Genomic DNA, 25,393 nt, shown 5'->3' with positions numbered 1-25,393 from the left:
TGCACTCTTCTGTTCTTGCATATGGCAGCTATCATTTCTTGGAAACATAGCTGTGCCACTGATGCCCCTCTACCAATCCACTGATGCTCATTTCGCCAACCTCAGAAGGATGAGGTTGGCAGGCTGGGTCAACCCCACCTGGTGTTAATTGAGCAGCCAACAGGGCTCAAACTCGGGACCCGAACCACTAAACCAAAACCAGGCTTAAGACACGAACTTGTAAAATACGACATTTCGACACAAGAAAAGTTTTCATGAAACAACTTTTTTTTCTTTTTCTACTTAGCAAGGGGCAAACTGTTTATGGAATGCGGTTCAATAGATTCCGAGTAAGCGGTGCTGATTGAGACAAGTTGAACGGGGCTTCTAAAGGCACTTGTAGCCACATATGACATCTATCGCTGGGGACCAGACGAGGAAACCAGGGGAGATTAGTGTCGACGTGCGCAAAAATACACACTGGGTTCCACTGTCACTTTCCATTGTACAAACTCGTCGCCACCCCTAGATCTCCGACTTTAGCTCCACCAACTCATAACGTTCACCTTGTTGACATTAACCTCCTTTCTGCCTCCCACACTCATCAACTACCCCCCCCCCCTACAGAGAAACCCCACCTCCGACAGTGGTGGTATGAGTCTTCGTGGAAACTCCATTATAACAACACCAGCAGGCACAGCGAGTGCACAACGTCAGTGCCTTGGACAAGAAACTTATCCTGGACCCAAATAAAAGACCATCCGCTGTAGTGGATGCACTGCTTCGCAGTCTGCTCCCGGTGAGGAAAGGTTTCTCCACTTCTTCTCATCTCATCTCATCTTGAAGACCCATTTCTTTCTTCACGCCGAAGACCGCATCGAGGTGACCGCGTCCAAAATGCTGTTGACATCTTCTTTCTGGATTGTCGTGGTCATTTGCACAACAGTTGCCTCCACGACCGTTCACAGCTACTCCGTCAACACTCTGAACCATGGTAAGATGTTCGAGCAAATGGGTCTTCCTTTGCGCCAATACAGATGCCAATTGGATACCGTTGGTCTTGTTCGTCTGCTCATTATTCGTTTTGTCCCGTTAACTGCAATGTTGATGGTTATCCCTCTTAATAGGAGCTTGCAATCAATAAATGGGAGTCTGTTCCATGAATTACAGGGATTTTTTTTTTTTTTTGAAATAAGTATTCATGTTATAAAGTATTAATATTGATCCATCATTATAAGTTCATAAACAACTCACAGGGGTACCCAGTGGTGGCCGGTGTATCTTTTTGTTGGGCCTAAACCCCTTCCCGACACCCACTGGAAAGAATGGGGTTCGGGGATCATTTCATATTGCCTGTCACATAGCTACAAAGGCTAATTGGCACGAGAGAAATTAATAAACATCCAACTTTTTTTGTAAAACTTTCAAAAGATTTGTAGTCTTAAGCACTCACTTATCTTCTTGCATATATAAGTTTTGCTGCCAGATAGCAATCATTTTGTTGGGGCGAAGCTATGCTGCTGACGCTGTGTCCCCTACCAGTACACTGGTACTCATTTTGTCAACCTTGGAAGGATGACAGGCTGAGTCAACCTCACCTGGTGTTAATTCAGCAGCCAACAGAGCTCAAACTCAGAACCCTAAGATCCCAAAACCAGCCACCCGAACCACTAAGCCAACAACATCCTCGCACTCACTGATGAACCTCTCCAAGGAAATTGTGAAAGACTTTGATAGATTAAGACAGTTGATGTTAGTGGAGGAGTTTAAGCAGTCTGCATGCTGACATCAGGGCACATTTGGACAAACGAAAGGTGGAGGAGTTGCACACAGCGGCAACGAGAGCTGATGATTATTCTCTGACTCAGACAATGTATCTCCATAAACTTGGTTTTCCAACCAAAAGCTACGTAGGGAATTGCAATCAATCAGGTCAGGGAAGCAAACCCATCTTTGAAGGTCCTCCAGAAAACTCTCATGCCGATCTGACTCTTTCAAACCTGATGGAGGAGGATGTTATCAATGTCCCAGTTTGTTACTTTAAGAAAGATGGTGTGTATTGATGGGGAAATGGAGACCACCTGATGTATGGAAAGTACGTTATCAAATTGTGGTTCCGCAACCACAACATACTGAGATCTTGAGCTTGGCATGCGAAACACAGTTGGCAGGTCACCGAGGGGGGGGGGGGAACAAAACATGTGATAAAATTGACAAATTTATTTTGGCCAGGTTTGTGACGTGATGCTGCGGAGTTTGGCAAGTCGTGTCATTCGGTAGAGGGAACCCAATTTTAAAAAATTCCTTCCGCGCCGTTAAAAGCCATTACGGATTCTTTTCTAGTCGGGTTATCATTGGTTGCGAAGGTCCCTTTCCCAAGGATAAGGCAATTAATCATTACATGCTTAATATTATGTGTGCTTCCATGAGGTTTCCAGCAGCGATACCTCTCAGAAAAATTGTGACCCCAAACATCGCTAATGCTTTAGTTTTGTTCTTCACCCTTGTTGGTCTACCTGAGGTCATACAGTCTGATCAGGGATCAAATTTCATGTCAAAACTTTTTCAACAGGTTATGCACCTGTTTGGAGTAAAAGGTTAGGTGAAGTGCTTGCCATCCTGGGTCACAAGGTGCCATAGAAAGAGTTGTAGGTGATGCCACGCACCAGTAAAACAGCACCTGTACAGGATGGACCATGCCAGGTTGGAACATCTTCATAAGGAGGTTGAAGACATGCTCGAGAATGACATCATTGAACATAGTGACAGTAAATGGAGTTCACCCTGCATCCTGGCACCCAAGCCGGATGGCAGTTACCGTTGTTGCACTCATTTGAAATGAGTCAATGTGGTGTCAAGAACTCTTATCCAATCCCTCGGGTTGATTACTTGCAAAATCAAAGATTTTTCAAGTGTATTGGTTAGTCGATTTTGTTATTCTGTCTGTTTGTCTGTTTATCACCTACAGGTCACGATTTTAAACTGATCTTCACGAAACTTCACGATATGGTCGAGCTTGTCATAGGGAAGAAGCCTCTTGTTTTTGAGGTCAAAAGGTCAACATCGGTCAACAACTCAGGTGGTATTTCTAAAATCCTCAATTTTCATCCGATTTACTTCAAATCTATAAAGGATTTATATTTCAGGTCACTGAATTCAACTAGCCAATTATTTCTAAGGTCAACATGGACCAAAAGGTCATCAACTAAAGTGGTATTTCTAAAATCCTCAATTTCATCCAATTGACTTGAAATTTGAAGAGGATTTATATTTCAGGTCATTGAATTCAACCACCAATTATTTTTGAAGTCAAATGTGTTTATGGATTTTGCAAGTATCATGCTCTGCGTGACGTCTTCTTCTTGAAGGGGTACTGGCAGATTCCTCTTACTGAACGAGCAAAGAAAATCTCTGTTTTTGTGACACCGAATGGACTTTACCAGTATAAAGTTCTTCCTTTTGGCCTAAAGAATGGCCCTGCTACATTTCAATTCCTCATCAATGACTTTTCAATCGATCTTGAGAGAGTGGAGCCATATAATGACAATGTCATCATCCACTCGATGACTTGATACGATCATCTTAAGAGATTCTGTGATTTCTTTACGAGACTTACTGGTGCCAAACTGACCGTAAATTTGGTAAAATCTGAATTTGCTGAAGCACAGGTTGTGTTCTTAGGTCATGTTGTGGGTCAAGGTTAAGTATCGCCAGTAAAAGTGAAAGTGGGAACAATTGATAGTTTGGCATAACCAAACAGTAAAAAGGAGCTGGTGAGATTCTGGGGCAAGGCTGGATGGTTTCGGAGACTTTGCAAAAATTTCTCTGACGTTGTTGTCACTTTGACTAATCTGCTTAAGAAAAAGACATCATTTGTATGGGATGGCAAATGTCAAGCAGCATTCGACAAAGTTAAAGCCATACTTATGAGTTCTCCAGTTCTTGTGGTACCACCAGATATATATATATATATATATATATATATATATATATATATATATATATATATATATACATATATATATATACATACATACATGTGGTAGTGCTAACAACTCAGCAATTTTTCGTCAGTGTGATTACCAACTACAGTATGTACTGTATACAACCCAAAGACCTCGTGTCGCTTTTCACCCTTATTTTGGGGGAATTTCAATAACCAAATTTTAAAAACAACGTTGCATTTAGACTTTTCAGGGAGATGTGCATAAACATTACTCTTTATAAACAGCTGCCAATCGTCATGTGACGGGTGGAAAAAATTTGGCTCTGTAATTTAGAAAACGTGTTCATCGGGTGTTATCAAAATCAGGTGTTATCAAATGTATTTTACTTTGAAACCCACAAAGAAAAACATCACATTTCTAAAAAAAAAAAAAAAACCTGATTCACTTAAAATAACCAATTGCTTTAGAAACAGCCATGAGGACAAAGGAAAACGTGATCACTCGTACGCTGCTGAGGTTAAAAGTTAAAACCTCCACCACCCATCATCATCATCATCATCATCATCATCATCTATGGGATGAAACTTTGCCACCACGGCACCCGTAACTAAACATGCAGGCATGCACACACACACCCACGAGAGTCCCTTTACAGATCCAAATCTACCCTTATGTTCCACGTCCATGTGTGCTGTCTATGTACCTCTACCTTGTAGCAACTGCCGCCTGTACATCCCCATCAGGACACGAACTGCACCGCTATTGAGTGTAGGGTGCTCGGCAAGTGGCTCAAGCACTCAAGCAAGCACTCCGATTAAATGGTTAACAGCTGGCTTGGCAAACGATAGCAAGCTGATTGGTAATGGGACCTACCGTAAAAAAAACAAAACCCAACATCGCCAATTTCTTAACATTTTCACATTTCACTCCAGATTTTGACAGTTGTTTAGGCCATGTGATCCTTTCCTCTAAACTCAATCCGTATTTTTATGATGTGCTTTAATTAGTCCGTGAGAGCAGATCGTGGAATCTTTATGACAATGCATGAAATCACTCCAAGCTCCTAATTTGAAAACTATAGCACTTACAAAAGTGATGTATACAGTGCTCCACAGGCATGAAGATGAGGCATTTGATGATGTGAGTAAGGAAAGTGAAAAAAAAAACATTTTGTGCACTTTATCATTAATAAACTATTTCGGCCTGTTCTAACTCAAGGCATTGTTGAGGAGACTATACAAAATGGCGAATTAAGACCCCCCCCCCCAGCGAGGGAGAGTGAGGTGGCTGAGGATTCACCATGATAAAGGATATAATTAAATAAGGCCGTTAATTATCTTCAAAAGTGGTTGTTTTAATTAACCCAAACACCCAGTTTTCACTCTTGCACTTCCTTGGAGTTTCCTTAGTATGCATGCAAAGTTCGGGGCTGCTAGGTTTCATGGTTTTCGAATCATGGAGGAGACGGACGGACAGACGGACACACACTAACATCTACATATTACTAAAACTCTCATCTTGTATGTATGTATGTATGTATGTATGTATGTGTGTATATATGTATATATGTGTGTATGTATGTATGTTACCAAAATACAGCCGAAACGGTACACGACAGCGCAAACATTTTCAGCCCACCTTACTCACCATTCACCTGCGGTGTGCAGTATCAAGTTTCGTTCAAATCGAGCAACAAAAAAAATTATTTAAAAAATAAATTCCCGATTCAGTCAAGTTCTCTTCGGGATTATTTGATCAATGCAAACAACCTCAGCGGTATAGTTTGCTGGAGCTATCTTTTTTTTCTTTTGAAATGATTTTTTTAAATCAACCGCTGTCACAACGGGAACCCAACGGGTTCACGGGTCGTCTAGTTTATCACTATAGATTTCTGAATGCTACTCCTCGCTGTGAAAATAATTTTTTGTTGTGTGTTTTGTGTAAAAGGTAAGAAATTCTCTCTCGTTCAAACTTTCTTCCTTGAAGGGGAGAGTGTTACGGAGACCAGTATTTTCATTTAATTGTGCTTTCATGAATGTTAAGTTTCTGGATTCCGGATAAAGGGAACCACAACCACAACCACAACTACAACTACAACTACAACACAACATCACGATGAAGGGGAAGAAGAACAAGTTTGAAGGAAGGACAAAGGAGAAAGCATGTGTTGAGCCTTCTCTTGAGCTGCCATGCTCTGTTTTGATGGGTGCATATCATTTTAAAACCAACATACACAGTAAAGGAGGAATCGCTGTCTCGTGTATGCGAACCGATGAGGGTTTCATGACTCATCGGTTCCTTAGCCAAGGTGGCTCAACTTTAACCCACTGTGTGTGGATCTGTGGAGGAGATTATAATGTTACCCTTCTGTCTCCTGTAAGTTGTTGGTTTCACCTTAAAAAAAAAACACTAAGGGCATTTCTGTGTCTTTATTTATGTTCTGCCATGACACCATCTGGGTTACCGGTACACTCGCTGTCGTGCCCTGAGAACAACACATAACGATATAAAGCAGCATTATGTGAAGTTAGAAATTGCACAATCTACATATTTAATGTTATATTAGGTTTGTTGATCACTGGATAAGCCACATTAAAGACATTCTTTTTGAAAGATGCTATGGGATCAATGATCTCTCCAGACAATAATTAGAAGGGCACTCGGTAAAGAACATACCTCCATCAGGCTGAACAGTTTACTTGTTTTCTATCCACCGACCTTTCACTTGGGAAGGTGTTGTATCCCCCTGATAGGGCAGATCTGCATCGGGACATGAACCAAAATCGAATAGGCTTATTCTTGTTACCTGCCCAACTCATCCAACCAAGTTTTCTCATAACCCATCCACAACATTTTGAAATATCTTGTAATAAGGTGAAACAGGAAGGACTGGATACATTTATTATGTTGTAACTTTTTTCTTTGACATCAGAATGATATAAAACTGGCTTAATATTGTGTAGAAAATAATAAAACTACTTTTCATTTCAACACAAGTTATAGAAAAAACTTTTTCAAGTTAAAAAAACAAAACAAATTATTAATGTGACAAAGTGATGGCATATTAAAAAATATCTAATTCTTTCTGTTTCACTCTGTTTATCGTTTTTTTGGTCTTATCTCTCAATTGTGAAGAATTACTTTTAAAATTCTTGGATCCAGATCCAAATCTTCACCAAAATCTAATAAATTCGTCCTTGTCATACATCCAACCTGTCTTCCAAGTTTAATCTGAATCTGTCCAAAACTTTTTGAGATATCCTGCTCACAGACACACAGATAGGGGTCAAATCAAAACATAACCTTCAACAACCTTCGGTGGCAGAGGTAATTACATATTGCAAACATGATACTCGGATAATGATTTTTATAAGGATGGAGCTTCAAAATGAGCAAGTTTATTTTCATGTTATCAATATGAGTTTCCTTACAATGAACTTCGATGCAGGAGGAGGCAATAAGGCCAATCAAATTCTACACTATGGTTGCCAACATATGATTGTTTGTCCATGATCTATCCTCTTTAAATCCTGAGTGTCAAGCAAGCAGCATGTACCATTTTTAACATCTTTGGTATGACTTGGGCAGGTTCCGAACCCTCAACCTCCCAAACTCGAAGCGGATGCTCCAACCGTTACACCATAGAGTCTGGAATGTTCGGTTCTCAAAAAATAATCAGTTTTGCAAAATATCAATTCATTTTGGATTCAATCCTCATACAACGAAGTTTCAGTTGGTATCACTGGTTGTGAAAGAGTTCCTTGCAAATGCAAGGACAGGATTCCTGTGTTACATCGGAGCAAAAGAACAGTCACAACCTCAGTTACAAAACTTTCAGGGAGAGTTCACCGGTCATGAACTCTGCTGGGCTGGAACGAACTTTGGGGCTTCAATCTCCTCGTGAAGTCAAGATTATTACAGCCTTGGTTTTGTCCCTGTTGCCTCCTTGTACAAGTGACACTTTATTGAACAAAAGGGTCTCACCACCACCTCCTCCTCCTCCTCCTCCTCCTCCTGTAACACAAGGTTACCGGCCTCATGTACCTTAAATGCTGCAGAAACATTTCTCTTCTGGCCCAAAATCCTTTGATGTGAAAAAGTCCAAAGAGCAAAGCCTTGTTTGTGGCCTTATACAGTACAGTGCACAGGTTCAGGTCAAAATCTTTAAAGAAAGGGCTTTGAATGTTGATTTGCTTGAACCGGACCAAGAGGGAAAAAAAAACTGTTCCAATGGTTGCAAAAAAGGGCATCAGTATGTAACATCTGGAGTAGATATCGGTTTGAAAAATCAAAGGTGGCGCTAAATAGCTCAAGGCAACTGCCCATTTATCCACAATAAGAATCTATGGCATTACAGGCAAATGCCCTTGGCTTTTTACAGGCCTTTTCCATATCCCAGGCGTCTCGCCTGAGTCTGAGAGCGCAATGTTGACGTGCCATTGGCCATGTTTGAGATTTTCTTTCTAATTCATTTCACTTGTGGAGTGTTTCTGGATATTATAGAGCCATGTGCGCATTTTTTTGGGGGGGGGGGGGTCTTTTAGCTGCGTGGAATACGAGGGTGGGTGTGGGCAGGAGGTTGAATCCGTCCCAAAGCGGCTTACAAGAAAATCCAGATGCACACGGGGAACATGAACCAATGCGAGGAAGAATGAACATTTTGAAAAAGTCACAAAAATGCTTCACCTTTTGCTGGAGGACACGCACAATCTTTGATGCATACAGAAAGCATAGTGCAAGGATTTGGTGGCATAAATGTAGAGAAAAGGGAATATGCACAAAATATGACGGAGTGTAATTCCTATCGATGTGTTGTTTGCTGGATGTGTGACGTGCATGATAATTACCCCTGTCACCGAATGTGGACGGAGGTTGTTTGTGGGGCAGATAACAGCAATTTTTGAGAGGAATCGTGCAAATGATGATACAAGCATCAAATTTGGCACATTTGTTCTCCAGGGGATTCAAATCAAATCTGCCTGATTGGCCATTTGAAAATCCAAATTTTGAAAAATTTGGATTTTCAAATGGCCAATCAGGCAGATTTGATCACAAAGCCCTGCAGAACAGAAATGACAAGTTTGATGCTTGTATCATAATTTGCACAATTTTTCTACTATCTACTACACTATGTGTTTTCACCCCTGTTTGTTTGTTGTCTGTCTGTCTGTGAGCAAAAATCTCAAAAAGTTAGTGACTGATTCGGATGAAACGTGGTGGACATGTTGGATATGTGACGACGAAGAATGGATTCAATTTTGGTGAAGATCCAGATCCGGATACTAGAATTTCGTAAATGATTCTTCACCGTTGAGAGATAGGGTCAAAAAACGACTTGTAGCATGATATCTCAAAAAGTTAGGTAATGATTCGGACAAAACTTGGTGGACATGTTGGGTGTGTGACAAGGAAGAATTGATTCGATTTTGGTGAAGATCCGGATATCAGTACGACTACCACTCCTTATTCCTTAACGACTTCATTTCATCCCACCATTCTTGTGGGATTGGCTAGGGAAAGTTTTTGGCAAAGTTTCTCAGGAACTGGCTGGCCAAACCTGTCGTGAAACAGGAGGTGGAAGGAATTTGGAATTTATTCAGTGTGCCAGTGATAACTTAACGACTCTTCACAAACAACACAGCGTTATCGTTAACTTCCACCAACTAATGACAGCAGACTGGACACCTTGCTTGATGTCCATCTGATTGACGGTGCAACAAAACATCAATCAGACAGTTCACACCAGGGTCTGCAATCGAACCCAGCCTAAACATCACAAAGACGTACGCACTACCTCTACGCCATCCCATCTGGACTAATCCAGGAACATAATATGCTTATGTATTATTCTGTTCCTTCTCCCAATTGCAGTTATATTTGTGGAAGTTGGTGCTCCTCCTATTTGTCTTGTTCATCACATATCAGTTTGTCTTCTCTCAACATCAAGGCCAGGTGTAGCAATCTTTCTTCAGACTATTTCACCAGGGTAAAAAACATATAACTCTAAACCAGTGAACTTCATTGCATCACAGGCTGAACGCTTTACATTTTGTATCCCCACTGATAGGCCAGATCTACATCCGGACATGAACCAACATCTCATCGGCTTGTTCTTGTCACCTAACCAACTCAACCACCTAGTTTTTTTTTTATAACTCGTCCACAACTTTTTGAGCTCTCATATTATGTTTAGTTTTTGGCCCAATTTATCAATGGTGAAGAATCATTTACAACATTCCAGTATTTGGATCCGGATCGAGATCTTCACCAAAATTGAATCAGTTCGTCCTTGTCACACACTCAACCTGTTCACCAAGTTTCATTGGAATCCATCAATAACTTTTTGAGATATCCTGCAAAAAATATATATAAATAAAATGAAATAAACCCTGGAATGTATCAGACTCAGCATATCTGACATATAACATCTCCTACATTAGGGCTTTCCTCCAAACGGATATCCCAACAGCCTTTAATACAGACACAATTTTCTCTCTCTCATCCCATGAGGATGAAGTTAAACATTCTAACTTATGTGACGTCAGTCATTGCTGACAGCTACAACATTCTGCGAATGATTACCCAGCCTAAACAGTCTGAAAACTGCCATCTTTTGCCCTGAAGGCTACTTAGTGCTGGGTGTTCCTCGTGTGATATAAGTGGGCTGCAGGCAGACACAATGACTTACCATTCGAACAATAAATTATATTTCCTGAAGTCTCCTCAAGCTCACTATATTCTAAGTGATGTACCTGCATCAGTAACATAGTAAAATTCTCGCAGTTTAACATGGTCATAGCATGTACTACTGAACTGCACGTTTCCATATCAGCAAAAATACTTGTCCCCAGTGATGGGGAAAGTTTCAGTTAATCTATCATTTTAAATTATTTCATGGACTTCAAAAAGGTTAACTGTGTTGCACTCAAAAAAATCCAGCCTTTTCAATATGAGACCAATTATTGGGAATCCTGTTTGCCAAAAATTGCTATATTGGTCACTTTGGCCTCAATTCGCAGCTTCAAAACAGCCGCTGAGGTTACAGCCACATAGCCCATGTTACTTCCCACACAACATTGTATCTGTACCGCAAGTATGGAGTTTGTAGCTTTGAAGATGTATGTAGCCATGCATAAGGAACAGACCTGCAGAGAGAGAGACAGAGAGACAGAGACAGAGAGATAGACAGAGAGAGATACAGAGACAGACACAGAGACAGAGAGAGTGACAGAGAGAGATTGACAGAGAGAAAGAGAGACAGAGACAGAGAGATAGACAGAGAGAGACAGAGACAGAGACAGAGAGAGAGTGACAGAGAGAGAGATACAGAGACAGACACAGAGACAGAGAGAGTGACAGAGAGAGAGTGACAGAGAGAAAGAGAGACAGAGACAGAGACAGACAGACCTACAGACAGAGAGAGATACAGAGACAGACACAGAGACAGAGAGAGTGACAGAGAGAGAGAAAGAGAGACAGAGAGAGAGAGAGAGAGAGAAAGAGAGACAGAGAGAGAGACACACACAGAGAGATACAGAGACAGACACAGAGACAGAGAGTGACAGAGAGAGAGACAGAGACAGACAGGCCTACAGAGACAGAGACAGAGACAGAGACAGAGACAGAGACAGAGACAGATACAGAGACAGAGACAGAGACAGAGACAGAGACAGAGACAGAGAGAGAGAGATTTTCACACTTGTAAATGTGACCTTGCATTATCTACATGATGCTAATTATTTATTTTGTGACCTTCCTCATTAAATATACAAGTAAGACAATTGTCTACTTCTTTTCTTGTACTTATTCCCCCTCCAACTGCTCTCACCCCCCCCCCCCGCGTCCCCCTAAAAACCCACGATGAAAGCCATCTGACAAGGCTTTTGACAATGGCTGAATTCAATGGAATAATTTGGGTAAATCATTGAGCCAAAAGTCGAGTTTTGATAATGAGGGAAAACAAACTTTGTAGTTCAACAACTACATCCATGGAAGAACATCTGTTTAACTCATCCACTTGTGCAGCACCATTGACGTTCACCTTACTAACAATAATACGGGTTATTTTACAAGGAACATCAATGCAAGAGGGAGGAGGAGGCCATTAGGCTCATCAAAGCCTATACCATGATTGCCAACATATTGTCAGTATACTTTGTCCTACTTAAACGCTCAGCAGCAAGTAAGAAAGTAGTCGTTGATATGACATGACTGGGATTCGAACCACTGACCTTCCAGCCTCAGAACGGACCATCCAACCATAACTCCACGGAGTCTGGTAGAGCAGCGTGCCGCCACACCTCTGTAATGCATTTGCTACACAGGATGACGTGTTTTTTAATTAATAAATGGTGCATGATGGATATTATTTGGTGCTTTGGACAATGTGGGCTGCTTTATTGGGCCCGTGGCTTGGAGAGGGTTTACAAAGAACTTTGGGGGAAATCGCTCAATCTGTGTAACTTCTGACCAATCAGTTGGCTGATGTTCATGTCTTGGTGTCGGAGTGAGCATCCTGACCAGGGAACTCTTTTGTCTCCATCCAAGCTTCGTCATCTTGTTTTATTGTGAGAGCAGCTGTCAGTTCCATGGTGGTTAAACTCAAAATGTAAACCACGAGGGACTTGGTCATTCAAACTCAATGCCAAATTTATTTATTTATTTTTCTTCTAACTAATACTTTCTCCACCTCTTCACTGACTCGACTCCACTCTTGGATAGACAATTCAGGGGGCATCTGGAAGTTTTCATTTTCAGAGGGTGAAAGTTTTTATTATGGGTAGAATTTATTTACAAACAGTTTTACCATAAATGAGTGAATTGAAGAGAATGAGTGAATTCCGCATCGTTGTACTGAAGTTGAAAAGTTTCAATGTCGTTTTTGAAACCCGTCCATGATTCGAGTAAGATGTTTTCTTTCTGTTGTAGATAATAATTTGAAAGATTCATGTATACGGTACATTCCATGAATGTGAATTGTGAACAATAGTTTTATTGAAGGCGAGATGGTTGTGGTTGAAACCAAGTTATTTCGAGACTTCAACACACCGATCAGAGTGGAGCGATCATGAAAAAGAAACCTCCAAATGGCAGAACCATGGCTCTCCATCTTTATTCCTCATAAGTTTCTTCGGATTGAGATATTTGCTATAACCACATGTTTAAAAAGCTTTACAAATACAAGTTCATCATTTTGAGAGTTGTTAAGGCGGTCGATATGTGGAGATTTCTCATTATCCTCACTCTCCTTCCTTTCTATGACCGGTCCGTGCAGGTCGAAACTGTCGCTGTAACCAGCCGTACTACGCCACCTCACGACAACTCTCGGACATGCAGCTCGATGGCTCCGCATTACGTTGGGACAAAATGTTCATCATGCTGGAAAAAGCGCAGCAGCGACAGGCCAGGATTCTCTACGCACTCCAAGAACTCGCTCCCAGCATCAGAGATATTGGTGAAACCATCAAGATCAGCTTCCAGCAACTCTCTCTCCAGATAGATGCGCGTTTTACGGTGAGAGAGAGCCCTGGACTTTGTTATGTCCCGTTTCAACCAAAACAATTCACCAGGGGTGATAAACCTATACTAGTTGAAAAACGTTAAAATAAATAAATTAATAAACAATTGGAACGGCACTCGTAGAGTGCATTCTCTCGCCTCACGCACTCATTCTGGAGAAAAATACCATTATTAAATGAACACTTTACATTAATGGGCCACTGTTCTTATTTCCCATATGTCCATGTCATTCATGCACCCAATTAAGTCACATGCATTACCATTTTCTGTAGCTTTATTGATTGACGAGCCAAACCCGAGCTCTGCGCGAAGTTTCGAAAGTGAGGGTTCGTTCGGATGTCAATATATCCAGTGTTCTCAATGTGATTTATCGAATTTCTTTATATACAATGTTTCTTGTTCATATTTTTGTGTCAAATTCACCTTCTGAGGTAGTCAGCATGTGCAGAAGAGGGTTTTACATCGCAGACGCTGTTTTCTAGGAGTGGAATTACGCCTCTCGGCAGTGACGGTCTGTCGACGACAGACGTAATGACGTCAGCGAATGACCGATGATGTCATGATGTCATTACGCCTCTCAGCGGTGACGAAACACGTCGCCATGTAAACGAATGTGAAATTAGAAAATCGCCAAAAATTCCCAAACCCGTCCATCTGGCGCGATCTCACAGAGCCCATGCTGTTCATTAGACCACAGAGCAACCACATGCTGAAGGTGGCGACAATCCGTCTGGCAGTTTCGGAGGAGAAACGTCAACTTACACGCAGACATTAACAGAAAGAATATATAGGATTATAATTCGTCTATTTATTGACCACTTTTGTGCACATTAAAACAATATTGCCTCAATAAAGGCGAATATGAAAAAATATATATATATATATATATATATATATATATATATATATATATATATATATATATATATATATATATATATATATATATATCAAACTATGTATATTCCCCATGGCTCGTCGATCAAATGTATGAAGTTTCACATCGATCTGTTAAAGAGGGTTGGAGAAGAGGATTATTTTTGTTAACGTATTTATTTTCAATCCAAGATGGCCGCTAGACCACGTGACGGATTATTTTTGTTTTTTTTTTCCTTGTCGAGGCTCGTAGTGGAGCAAATAAGTGTGATTTTTTTGGCAGAATCGTTCAAACGGGGATACAAGTATGAAATTTGGTACGAACGTTCCTTCAGGGTCATGCTGCAAGAAAAAAGTGGATTTTCAACATGGCGGCCATTTTTCCAAGATGGCCGCCAGTGTATGAAAAAAAAAACTTGAAACCTTAAAAATCGCCAGAGATGTCGGATTTATTTCATCTTGATGTCGATCTATAGGTTTTTGTCCTTGCTAGAGCTGATTCTTGAGTGTATTGATCTATTTCATGAACCAATAAATCAATGTTAGGACTTGCATAACAATAAAGAAGTCAAATGACAACTATTGTGCAGGCTTCAAATACAAGTAAATTGGTTCTCATCGCGTTATAGACGGGGACGGTTAGAATTGTTGGAGATCTTGAACAGAGCTTGTATTTTAATTGCACAAAATAGTTATTGCCCCTCCAAAGGACTGCTAATGCCGGGGTGGCAAAGAGGATGAGCTCTCTTTGCTTACAAAATGCCCCAAATGGCAAGCGAAACAAAGCCTCTGGCAGTCAAGCTCCAACTCGAGCCTTCTCGTGGTGGGGGTGTTTCCACAAATAGTGGTGGTGCGAAAGGCGAATCTCTGGCGCCTGAAAACCAGACAGCTCTGGGCAGATGAAGCTCATTAGATGGAAAACTCCAAAATAAAACCACTTGCGACCGAAATGCAGCCACAAGGATCTATAGGACCCTGACACATTGTAACCATCAATGGTGGTGGACACCAGCCAATATCAACTAAACACAAAAAGAGAGTGTGTCATGCACTACCAAGGCACACTGGTGGCATACACTGCTGTGCAACTCAGCATGGGGTTCAATGTCGGCTAAACCGTGGGTTTAGTATCCCAAATGCTATCGAATGAACCCCTCAGATGTTAGATAGCCGCACCTGAACTGACAGGATGTGCCAGCGCGGGAGAGCCGAGCCAAGGATAACGGGGGTTTTACATGTTATTGTAGTTATCTGGATGGTTTACAGATCGCACGGGATTTAAATGGCATTGGATGAACGATCCGGCTAGGTGTAGGGCAAACGCATGAACCTAGCTGTATCCCATACATCAAAGTGCACGAAGGCAAGGTGGTAAAAGGATAAACCCTCGACCTTGCCATTGCTAGTCACAAATTATGGATACTCAAGCAAAATCAAAACCACAAACAAGCTGGAGGAAATGTTGCCTCTGTCAGAAGGACACAGAGGAAAAGTTAATGTCACCATGAACAAACAGTGACAGTTCAGAGGGCATTCATTGAGAAAGTCAAACAGCTCACATTGGTAATGGAGGAAATGGGTAATCCCTTTGAAGAGAAGTCAGGAGATCTTCTTACGCTCCACACTAAGGACATCGCGGATCCTTCCGCTGCTCAGCTAATTGCGATGCATCACGAGAGAGGGAAAGAAAAGTTCAATTCCTTCATGGCTAATCTACAATGTGAGAATGACTGCTCCTTCTAGCAGCCTATTAAAAAGAACAGGATAACCTTCTTCAAAAATGAGCCAAAGTCTGCAAGCACATCCGAGGCAAAGTTAATGAAGGAAGACTGCCATTTGTTTTCCCGCCTCTTCATCTCCTGCCACAACAGACAGTGTGACCTGCAAGAGTTCTTCAAACACGAAAACCAGTCTTTTCCGGCATCACTCAGTAACAAGGGGAAACTACACACATGTACGAAATCGGATTTAGTGGATGTACTACAAGCCAAAGTGACGCTTCCAGAGACAAAGCCAGAATCTGACGTACTCATTGTAGATGGAGCTGCGCTCGTAAATATCGTAGCACCACGAACACCAAAGACATTTGAAGAGTATGTCAGAAAGGATATTCTTCCTAAAGTCGAGTACTACAGCACGAAATACAAGAGAACCGACATAATCTTTGATGTGTATCATCAGTCCAGCCTGAAGTCAGAGGCAAGATCTGAACGAGGAAAGGCCGTCAGAAGGAGAGTAACAGCGACAAGTAAAACTCCCTCGAATTGGAAGAGCTTCCTTAGAGATAGCACCAACAAAGCAGAGCTATTCCATTTCCTTGCCGATGAAGTGTCTGAAATGACAACGGGCAATCCAGTAATCATGACTAAAGGAGAAAATGCCATCACCACCACCAGTGACACCAGCGTTAACCTAGAGGAAGTGGCCCCATGTACCCATGAAGAAGCAGACACACGAATATTCTTACATGTTCGGCATGCAGCCACCAAGGGATACAAGTCTCTGATGATTGAAGCTAATGACACAGACATTGTAGTTATTGCAATATCCCTTACGCCTTCTCTTGCCGCAACAGGTCTTGAAAAAATGTGAGTTGCATTTGGCTAAGGGGAGCACAAGAGATGGATCCCTATCCACGAAATTATGTCTGCCATAGGACCAGAGAAAATGAGTGGGATGCTCTTCTTCCATGCCTTCACCGGTTGTGATGTTGTATCAGCTTTCAATGGCAAAGGGAAAAAGACAGCATGGCAGACATGGAATGTATGTGATGAAGCGTCAGTAATCTTCACGAAACTCAGTCAGTGCCCATCAAAGATTGAGGAATCTGATCTATAAATCCTGGAGAAATTTGTGGTCCTGATGTATGACGGATCAAGTTCAGTTGTGTCAGTGAATGAGGTGCGGCTTGCTCTCTCTGCACGAAAACAGAGGTCATGATTTAATTCTGTGGTGTCGTGGTAGAGGTGCTCCAAGGCAGACACGAGCGGGGGAACAGCACAACCCTGCTTTATTGCCACGAGCGGGAGCATGAGCGTACGTTTCCCGTAACTCCACTTTATTACATACTCGATGCACTCTACAAGCCACACGACATACAGGCTCCGCAGGCCACAACGGCTACAGCAACTACAACCATGCCTCAGGCGGCGCGCACTCATATATCCCATGACCACTCCAAAACCACTCCTCCACCACGCTCCCCACATCATGCCCTGCCCCCGCAGGCCCACTACACCACAAATTCCACCAACACAAGGAGCACTCACGGAACATGCCAAGCGAGTTGCATATCAAGCAGGACACATTTGGAGCCAGGCAATAGTCCGCCAGCCAGAAGCTCAGTGTCCGTCCGAGTGGGGTTGGTTCAAAGAAGATGACTCGTGGAAGGTCTTCTGGACTGCCCTTGCTCCCATTGCTAAAAGCTGCCAGGAGTTAACGAAATGTGAAATGAAAGACACAATGTAGTGGAAGGTGCAAATGCTATCGTTACGGACTAAGTCGTACCCCACTATGCAGTTGTTCTTGTCAGACCTAATCAGAACAATGAACGTTGCAGGGCAGAAAAACATGGCGGCCATCTTGGAAAATGGCCGCCATATTGAATTTTAAGTGCCCAGCAGTTGTATCTCATAAAGTGACCTAAAATAAATATTTCTGCCGAATTTCATGCTTGTATCATTCTTTGAACGATTGTTATTGTTTTCTTTTCTTATTTTTGGTGGTCGTTTGGCGGCCATCTTGGAAAATGGCGGCCATGTTGGAATTTCAAGTGGCTCGCACTTTTTTCTCATAAAGTGACATAAAATAAATATTCCTGCCAAGTTTCATGCTTATATCATCGTTTCAACGATTGATCTTGTTATCTGCTCCACTATCGTGTGAGAGCGAACACACAACGCACAGCAAGGGGGGCATGAGACAAGAGGGGCGGAAGCGGGAAGGACAAAACAGTGGGGAACAGAGACAATAGGAGATCTGTGGAAGGGAGAGGGATGGGACGGGGAATACAAGATGGACATTACAGGGACTTTCAGGAAGGAAAGCAGGGAATTGAAGGAGGTGGGCTTGGGTGGATTATCGGGGGTAGAAAAGATCAAGGATTTGGATGGGGGATGGATAAGAGGTGGTGGTGAACAGCTGTTTTGAAGGCCTGGAGGGAAGAATGGGAATGAATAGAGTGAGGGAGTTTATCCCAAAGGTGGGGAAAAAAGAGGAATGAAAGAGTGAAGGTGAGCCGTGATTCGTGATTTTGGTAGTTTTACCAGAAGGGGGTTGTTGGTGAACCTTGAGCGCCCTGCAGAAATGTGGTGGGGACAAATCGCAGAGAGAGTAGGGGGGGCGAGACCGGAGAGGAGACGGTAGAAGACAGAAATACCACCGACTAACCTGCGTTAATTGAGTGAGAGGCCCAAAGACTCAGCCTCATTGTGGGAGATGACGTCATAAATTTAATTTTTCACTCACATCTGCTCGTAGATCAGATATATGAGGTTTCAGGTTTTTCTGATTAAGGATTTTGATTAAACTAATTATGACTGGAATACCACTTCATTGATGATGTTATCATTATCACCTCATATACGGCATAAGGAGTTTATGACGTACGCCAAGTTTCAAGTTTTTTTTGTTGAGCGGTTTCAGAGAAAAGATGTCCAATTTTTTTTTCCTTTAATCCAATATGGCCGTCTTACCATGTGACCTATGACGTTTCTCCTCCATGGGGAGTCCCTTGTATATTTAAGGTTTTTGCATTGATCGGACAAGCGGTTGGTAAAAAAAAAACGTTAAAAAAAATTAAAATAGACATGGACGGACGCACACACACACGCACGCACACACACACACACACATACACACACACACACATCTTCGGGTGAAGAACATTTGGATATCAATAACCCGAGCTGTTACAATACTCCATGATTGACATTCGTGCCCCATTTATAAGGAATTGTGTGTGAATGGTGTGTTCCACTGTCAAAATGTCTACAAAAAGTTTCCTCATTTTTGTTTCCATTGCAGCTGCAGAAAGGTATTTCATGGATACGAATGTAATAATAATGGCCGCCCGTACTCTTGACAGAGCAGTCAGAGCATTCAGGACAGGTTTCGAAACGTTTGAAAGCTGAAGCCAATCCTGTACAGATCACCACTCCATCAAAGGATACCCAGCTGGGGGTGCAGGAATTTGTCGTTTGCTCAGGGTTCCGGCGATAACTCTCCCCTCTCTTTGCTAAAGACACCGTGGGATCTTTACGATCCACCAACGACCGGTCGTCTTGCGGATCATCGTTCTGATGGACGATGCATACATTGATGTATCGGCTTGCAGGCTGGGTCGAGATTCAACCCCGAGATGTACAGCTCAAAGATGAGTGTTTATACATCCAAGGCCTAAGCATGACTGTCAGTATCATATAAGTTTTATTTTTTTAATTTCACCTCCAAAGCTGGGCCAAATCTTGTTGGTGAGCAGAGAGGTAAAGCCTGTTGGCTGTGTTGTCCTCAATGGTTTGGGTTCGATTCCCATGAATGCGCAGCAGATATTACTGTGTTCTGCGGCAGTAGCAACCTGTCCATAATTGGTTTTTAACCATAGAAACCTCAACATCTTGTCATGAGTGGGCCTCCACCTGGCCCAGTTTAAACTTCCCATTGGGAGTGATCAAGAAGCCATAAGGTGGCTGCAGCCCTCGGAAGGCATTCATCTGGTTGTCCAATACACATGCGTTAAACTTGTTGAGGACATTAAAAATCTCACGAGATGGTTTAGTGACTTCTCGAGCAAACTTTCTCTCTTAGTTTAGAAAGTATCTATCCAAGTGTCACGTGACATAAAGACAAACAGAAATACTGACTCGAGGGACAGCGAGCAACACGTGGAAGGTTTAATTTCTTTTGTCGATATCAAAGCCTCCTGAAGTTTCTTTCTGTCTCTAATCACCATCTTCGTGCTCATTCCCGTCCTATCTCCCGACAGCAAATCCAAACCATTACCATGCATCAAAAGACCCCGTCCTGCTTGGACCAAGCAATGGTCGATCGGAACAACACTGAGAACAGCGCAACACCTGGTCATTTATAAACCTGATTACCATCACCAGTACCATGGTTCTCATCATAAAGAATCTCATACATATCATTAAAGTACAATTACTTGTACAATTTTTCATTTCAATAAAGCTGTATGGGAAAGGCCTCTATAAAATTATATCAATGGATAATAAACTCGAACCTCGTACCTCGAGCCAAATATGTTGCATTGCTGAAACATTGCCTGAGTTATCAAATAATCAAAGGTTAAAATGACCTGATAAAAGTATCTTTTTAATTTTATTTCGTAAAGTTGAAGAGTTATTGGAGCCATCTATTTATTAGCGATGCAAAAAGATGAATTTTGACCTTTTTACCCCGAGTACCCCACCCCATCCCTCTACCCTGTGTACTCCACCCCATCCCTCTACCCCATCCCACTACCCCATGTACCCCACCCCATCCCTCTACCCCGTGTACCCCACCCCATCCCTCTGCCCCGTGTACCCCACCCCATCCCTCTGCCCCATGTACCCCACCCCATCCCTCCACCATCCACAGATCTCCTGTGTGTTCCCCACTGTTTTGTTCTTCCCTCTCCCGTACTTCTTGTCTCCTGCTCCCCTTGTTACACGTTCTGTGTGTTCGCTCTTATATGAGCCTCGACATTGAACATTAAAAAAAATCAATTCGAATAACAAAGTATGTTCACACATTGTATTCCTTACATTCATTTAACATGCCCTCTGTTACTCCTTGTTCTCCCTCAACACCCTTCCACACTCCTCCATCGCTCCTTTCTCTCTCCTATCATCCTCCATCATCTAATTTTTCCAAATTTTCATTTTCACAATCACCCCCCCAACCCCCTCCACTCTCACTGCCCAAATAGTGTAAACCTGATACAGTAAATACATGGGCCCACGTATTACTCTGTTTCAATGTACACAAAGCTGAAATCCACCATTCATAGAACTTTTCAAAAAATGCTTTAATCATCTAAATTTGTGTATGACGTCATTGGAATCAGGCACACGTGACTGCCAACTACATAGTCGTAGCAGTGTATCCCAGGTATTTCAGCGTTTTGCAGTCCATTGGTACCAAAACAAATGCCGCTCATTATTATGTCGAAGAACATGACTTGTGTGAGAATGAGTCTGAACACTAAACAAGAAGGAACAGTGGGAAGAGAGTTTGGGATGGAGAGACAGAATGGTTTGGGATTGGAAAAGGGGTCAAATAGGGGGTTCATCTTCTCCATGGAGTGTGAGTACATCAGGAGGACATCAAACATGGATGGGGTATACTCTGGACTGTAACCAAGCAGTCTCTGCCAGAGCTTTTGGAAATAGTACAGGATTGGGATGTTTGGAGAAATCTGATCATGAATGTCATTGGAAGTCATCACAACTTGATGGAACTAGATAACGAGGTATTGAGGGTGGTGTGCTGGTCCGATGATGGGGGCATCAAAATTCATCTTCCTTTTAGGATCAAAATTCTTCTCCAGCAAAAGTCATTTCGAGCAAAGTGGACAAAAAGGAGTGCGTGGGAATCGGGGTTTCACTTTAATCCGATATGCTTTGTGCTCATACAGGTAAAGGGACCAGGTGTTTATTACACATGCCAACATGGCACAAGGTTTGTAGATGCCCCCCTCCTCCTCCCCTGTATAGTATATATCCTCCATACATGCCTCCTCTACCATCTGAAAACTTGGTTCAAATTCCTTCCCTGCTTTTCCCCTATACCCTCCTTTCTCTCTGCTATCATCCTTCTCCCTCAATTTGATGTTGGTGTGTTTTATTAATTGGATCCTCTGACTGTGTAATAGATTGATGGCCCCAAATATAAAGTGCAAGAAGAACCAATTTTTACCCGTCCAGGCTTCAGCACATCACGGTCACAACTCAACAGAACAGCCACCGGCCACAGGGGACCACTGGATTGGCATCCTTCCACTGGATTGGCACACACACACACACACACACACACACACACACACACACACACACACACACACACACACACACACACACACTCCTCCAGGCCCCCTGCTAGCTCTATATTTGGATACTTTATAATATTATTATAGAACATACTAAGAATGGGATCGGATTTTGATTTGGAACAAAGCTCGATCTGATTTGACATGTTCCGAATCGTTATGTGTGTGAATAACATGAGTCCTGTAATAACACGGCAGCAATAAGCAAGGATATCGATTATATAGTCAATACTAAACCAACATGAACCGTTTAAAACTGCTGGAAATTAGTGAACTCAAAATAGTTTGTATTGATAAAAATGCATCCATATCTTGATAATTTATGTCTGTTTTTTTAATGACTTGATTATGATGTCATGAACAAAATGATGTCATGAACACGAATCACTGTGACGTGTGTTATTAAATTTGTTTGAAAATACAACAGAGTTTCAGTTATTTATCTCACAGTATGAATATTTTGATTACCTCCACGACAATGTAATGAGGTTTCTGATTTACATGGAGGATTTTATAAACACAAACCATTACCTTATTCAGTGTCAATGTGTGTTTGCTTCAAGGTGAGAAACAATGTTGCATTTCTCAATAAATTCTCCAAAACGAATGCAATGATTCATTCCAAATTCAATTTTATTTTTAAAGGCCATCATTAAATATCGCAGCCACGTAGATAGATAGGTCTGCAAGTAACACGAGTGAAACATATCCCACCAGGGTGAGCCATTGGCCCATTTTCCAGGTGAGTACGTCACAATTATTATTGTTCGTCATGTCCATGAATTAATCGATCAGAAGTCTTCACTTAGCCCCGACCACATCTGGAGATGGTGCCGTGAACAGCTTGAAGAAAGCAAGCTTGTCCACAATGATTAACAAAATTAAATTGTGGGAATTACTTGGGATGATGCAAAATGGTAGCCAAGAAATATGTGCACTCACCTGTCATCTGTCGAGCCTGGGTTCGAGTGTCGACCTGGCTATAAACTGTCATCCTGGTGTTTCACAGACAGAGTGAGGCATTAATATGGATGCTGTCCATCGGATTGACGTTAACTTGGGTCTCCTGTCTGCTGGCTTCAGTCGGTGGATGTTAAAGATCCCATGGCATCGTTCGCAATTAAATGTAGGCGAATTATCACCGGCACCCTGAACCAATTACAAGTTCTTCCCTGGACTGTATGTAGCAAGTGCAGTTTATTAAATGATTGCATGATCCTTGACACCAGGTTACACTGCTTGCTATATCAGAGTCTTCTTGCTGATCTGGGCAGCAGCTTATTCTTCACGATGAATGGATTGACCAGCTGGGTTCGCATATTTCATGTGAATCGCCTTCTTCTGTTACGAAGGGCCACGGACATGATGCAAGCCTCGTTATCCTATTGTGGTCCTTCATTTGCTTGTCTTCAATTTCCTTCTTTTTTATTCTATCCTCCCACAAACCCATGGTTCTTTCATCAATAAATGTCCAACAAGGCAGGCATAGTACAAACTTGCATTTATTTAAGAGATAAAACAAAAGCGACACAAAGATACATTCACAATATTCCATACAAGCAAATTATGAATGGCTCTTCTTCTCCACTTAAGTTTAATAATGCTTAGTCCAATGACATTTGCAAAAACCTCTCCCTTGACAAACTACTGATATTTACTGGATGGTTCTATAACCATGAAAATGCCACGATAAAAATATCGTTAACACGAAACAGTTAAATATCTTAAATCCTGCACCAGAACCTCTCTGATCTTTCCACTCAGTTTAAAATCTCACTTCAATATTAAATATTTGTTGAATATTTATTACAGGGGTTAATAATCTGCGAGAATCACTGAACTGGTGCATGGTTTTACTGAAATCACAATAACAAAAGTATTCTCCATATTTTTCACTTCACGGTATTTGATCGTAACCAAATCTGATATGTCTGATATGTTGTTATAAAATAATTCAATATTTTTAAGAACTTTATCAAATGAATCATCCATTTTGCAACCAAATACTTCCTTTTTGTCAGAAACTCCATACATAAGAAAACCCCCATAGGTATTGGCAAAACCAGAGATGTTTGTACGAATTTTTTTTAGACATTCTTCCCGATATTTATTCTTGTTTGGACATTTTTCCCAACATTGATTGTATCCACATTCTTTACAACCTCCATACCATTTAAACTCAAGGAATTGACTCTCGGCAAGAGGAAGAATCTCTCCTGCTGTAAAACAAGTTCTTTCAGTTATTGTTTTACTTGATTGAAAATTTGGATCAATTTGTTGAACGTCTTTAATTGCACAAGGTCTGATCATTATCCTCCACCAAGCATCTTCAGGCTTTACTAGTTTAGTTTGTGCACCGAACCTTCGATATATGTTACAATTTTTTGTTTCAATCAGTTTTAAGTTTAACCTTTCTTTTGGGATATGTTTGTAAAATACAAATTTCATATACATATCTTTTCCAGGAATGGGAATGATGTGCCAAGAGTAATGATTACGTTCATAGAATTTTAAACAAAAGTCGTCCAACATATCAACGATGTCCAATCCCACACCATCACATTCATGGAACTTATCACATTCACGGTAATTATCACATTCACAGTAATTATCACATTCACGGTAATTACCACATTCACGGTACCCATTCTTGATGGGAACCAGAATTTCACAAGTAGAAATATCACGTTTATCCATGTTTAAGAAAATATTGTTCAAAAAACTCGAAAACATTTTAATTTCTTCTTTTGTACATCGTTTCTCCATCTTTTTAAATCGTTTTCCAATCTTTTTACATCGTTTTTCCATCTTTTTACGTCGTTTATCCATCTCTTTTCGGTGGACTTCACCAAAGTGCATGCCTTCAGGTATAGATATTACAATATCGAAAGAATAAGGAAACTTATCAGGCAATTTTAAACACAATTTATCCAACTCATTATGCCGACCGAGTCCAACACTATTGCATTGGCGGCAAATATTAATATTGATTTTAACCCGAATTACTGGTTGAAAATTTTCACTA

The 25,393-nt window shown here is 41.5% G+C and overlaps 2 protein-coding genes across 5 annotated transcripts in view; one reads left to right on the top strand and one right to left on the bottom strand.

The window, feature by feature from the left end:
- Positions 1-506: 506 nt before the first annotated feature.
- LOC147018780 (uncharacterized) lies at positions 507-22,975 on the top strand. 2 transcript variants are annotated; one of them, XM_085898822.1, is made up of 4 exons: positions 507-973; positions 2,948-3,058; positions 13,201-13,439; positions 20,305-22,975. In XM_085898822.1, the coding sequence occupies exons 1-4, from the start codon at positions 877-879 to the stop codon at positions 20,407-20,409; spliced, it is 552 nt and encodes a 183-aa protein (XP_085754948.1). In that variant the 5' UTR covers positions 507-876; the 3' UTR covers positions 20,410-22,975. The 2 variants fall into 2 exon arrangements, with proteins under 2 accessions (XP_085754948.1, XP_085754949.1); XM_085898823.1 differs by lacking the exon at positions 2,948-3,058 and having other exon boundaries at positions 542-973.
- Positions 22,976-23,852: 877 nt separating this feature from the next.
- Positions 23,853-25,393, bottom strand: part of SLFN11 (schlafen family member 11) — a 26,297-nt gene continuing 24,756 nt past the window's right edge. For all 3 annotated transcript variants that reach the window (XR_015062517.1, XM_085898821.1, XM_085898820.1), the window contains one exon: positions 23,853-25,393. This exon is cut by the window's right edge and continues 115 nt beyond it. Coding sequence is in view for 2 of the 3 variants with exons in the window: in XM_085898821.1 (XP_085754947.1) it covers positions 24,184-25,393 (1,210 nt within the window). In the remaining variant the exon portion in view is untranslated.

The sequence above is a fragment of the Eptatretus burgeri genome, chromosome 10 (genome assembly GCF_056783735.1).
Source record: "Eptatretus burgeri isolate ZD-2024b chromosome 10, Ebu_testis_v1, whole genome shotgun sequence".
In the NCBI taxonomy this organism is placed as follows: Eukaryota; Metazoa; Chordata; class Myxini; order Myxiniformes; family Myxinidae; genus Eptatretus; species Eptatretus burgeri.
This window is presented reverse-complemented; position numbering and strand designations above follow the sequence as displayed.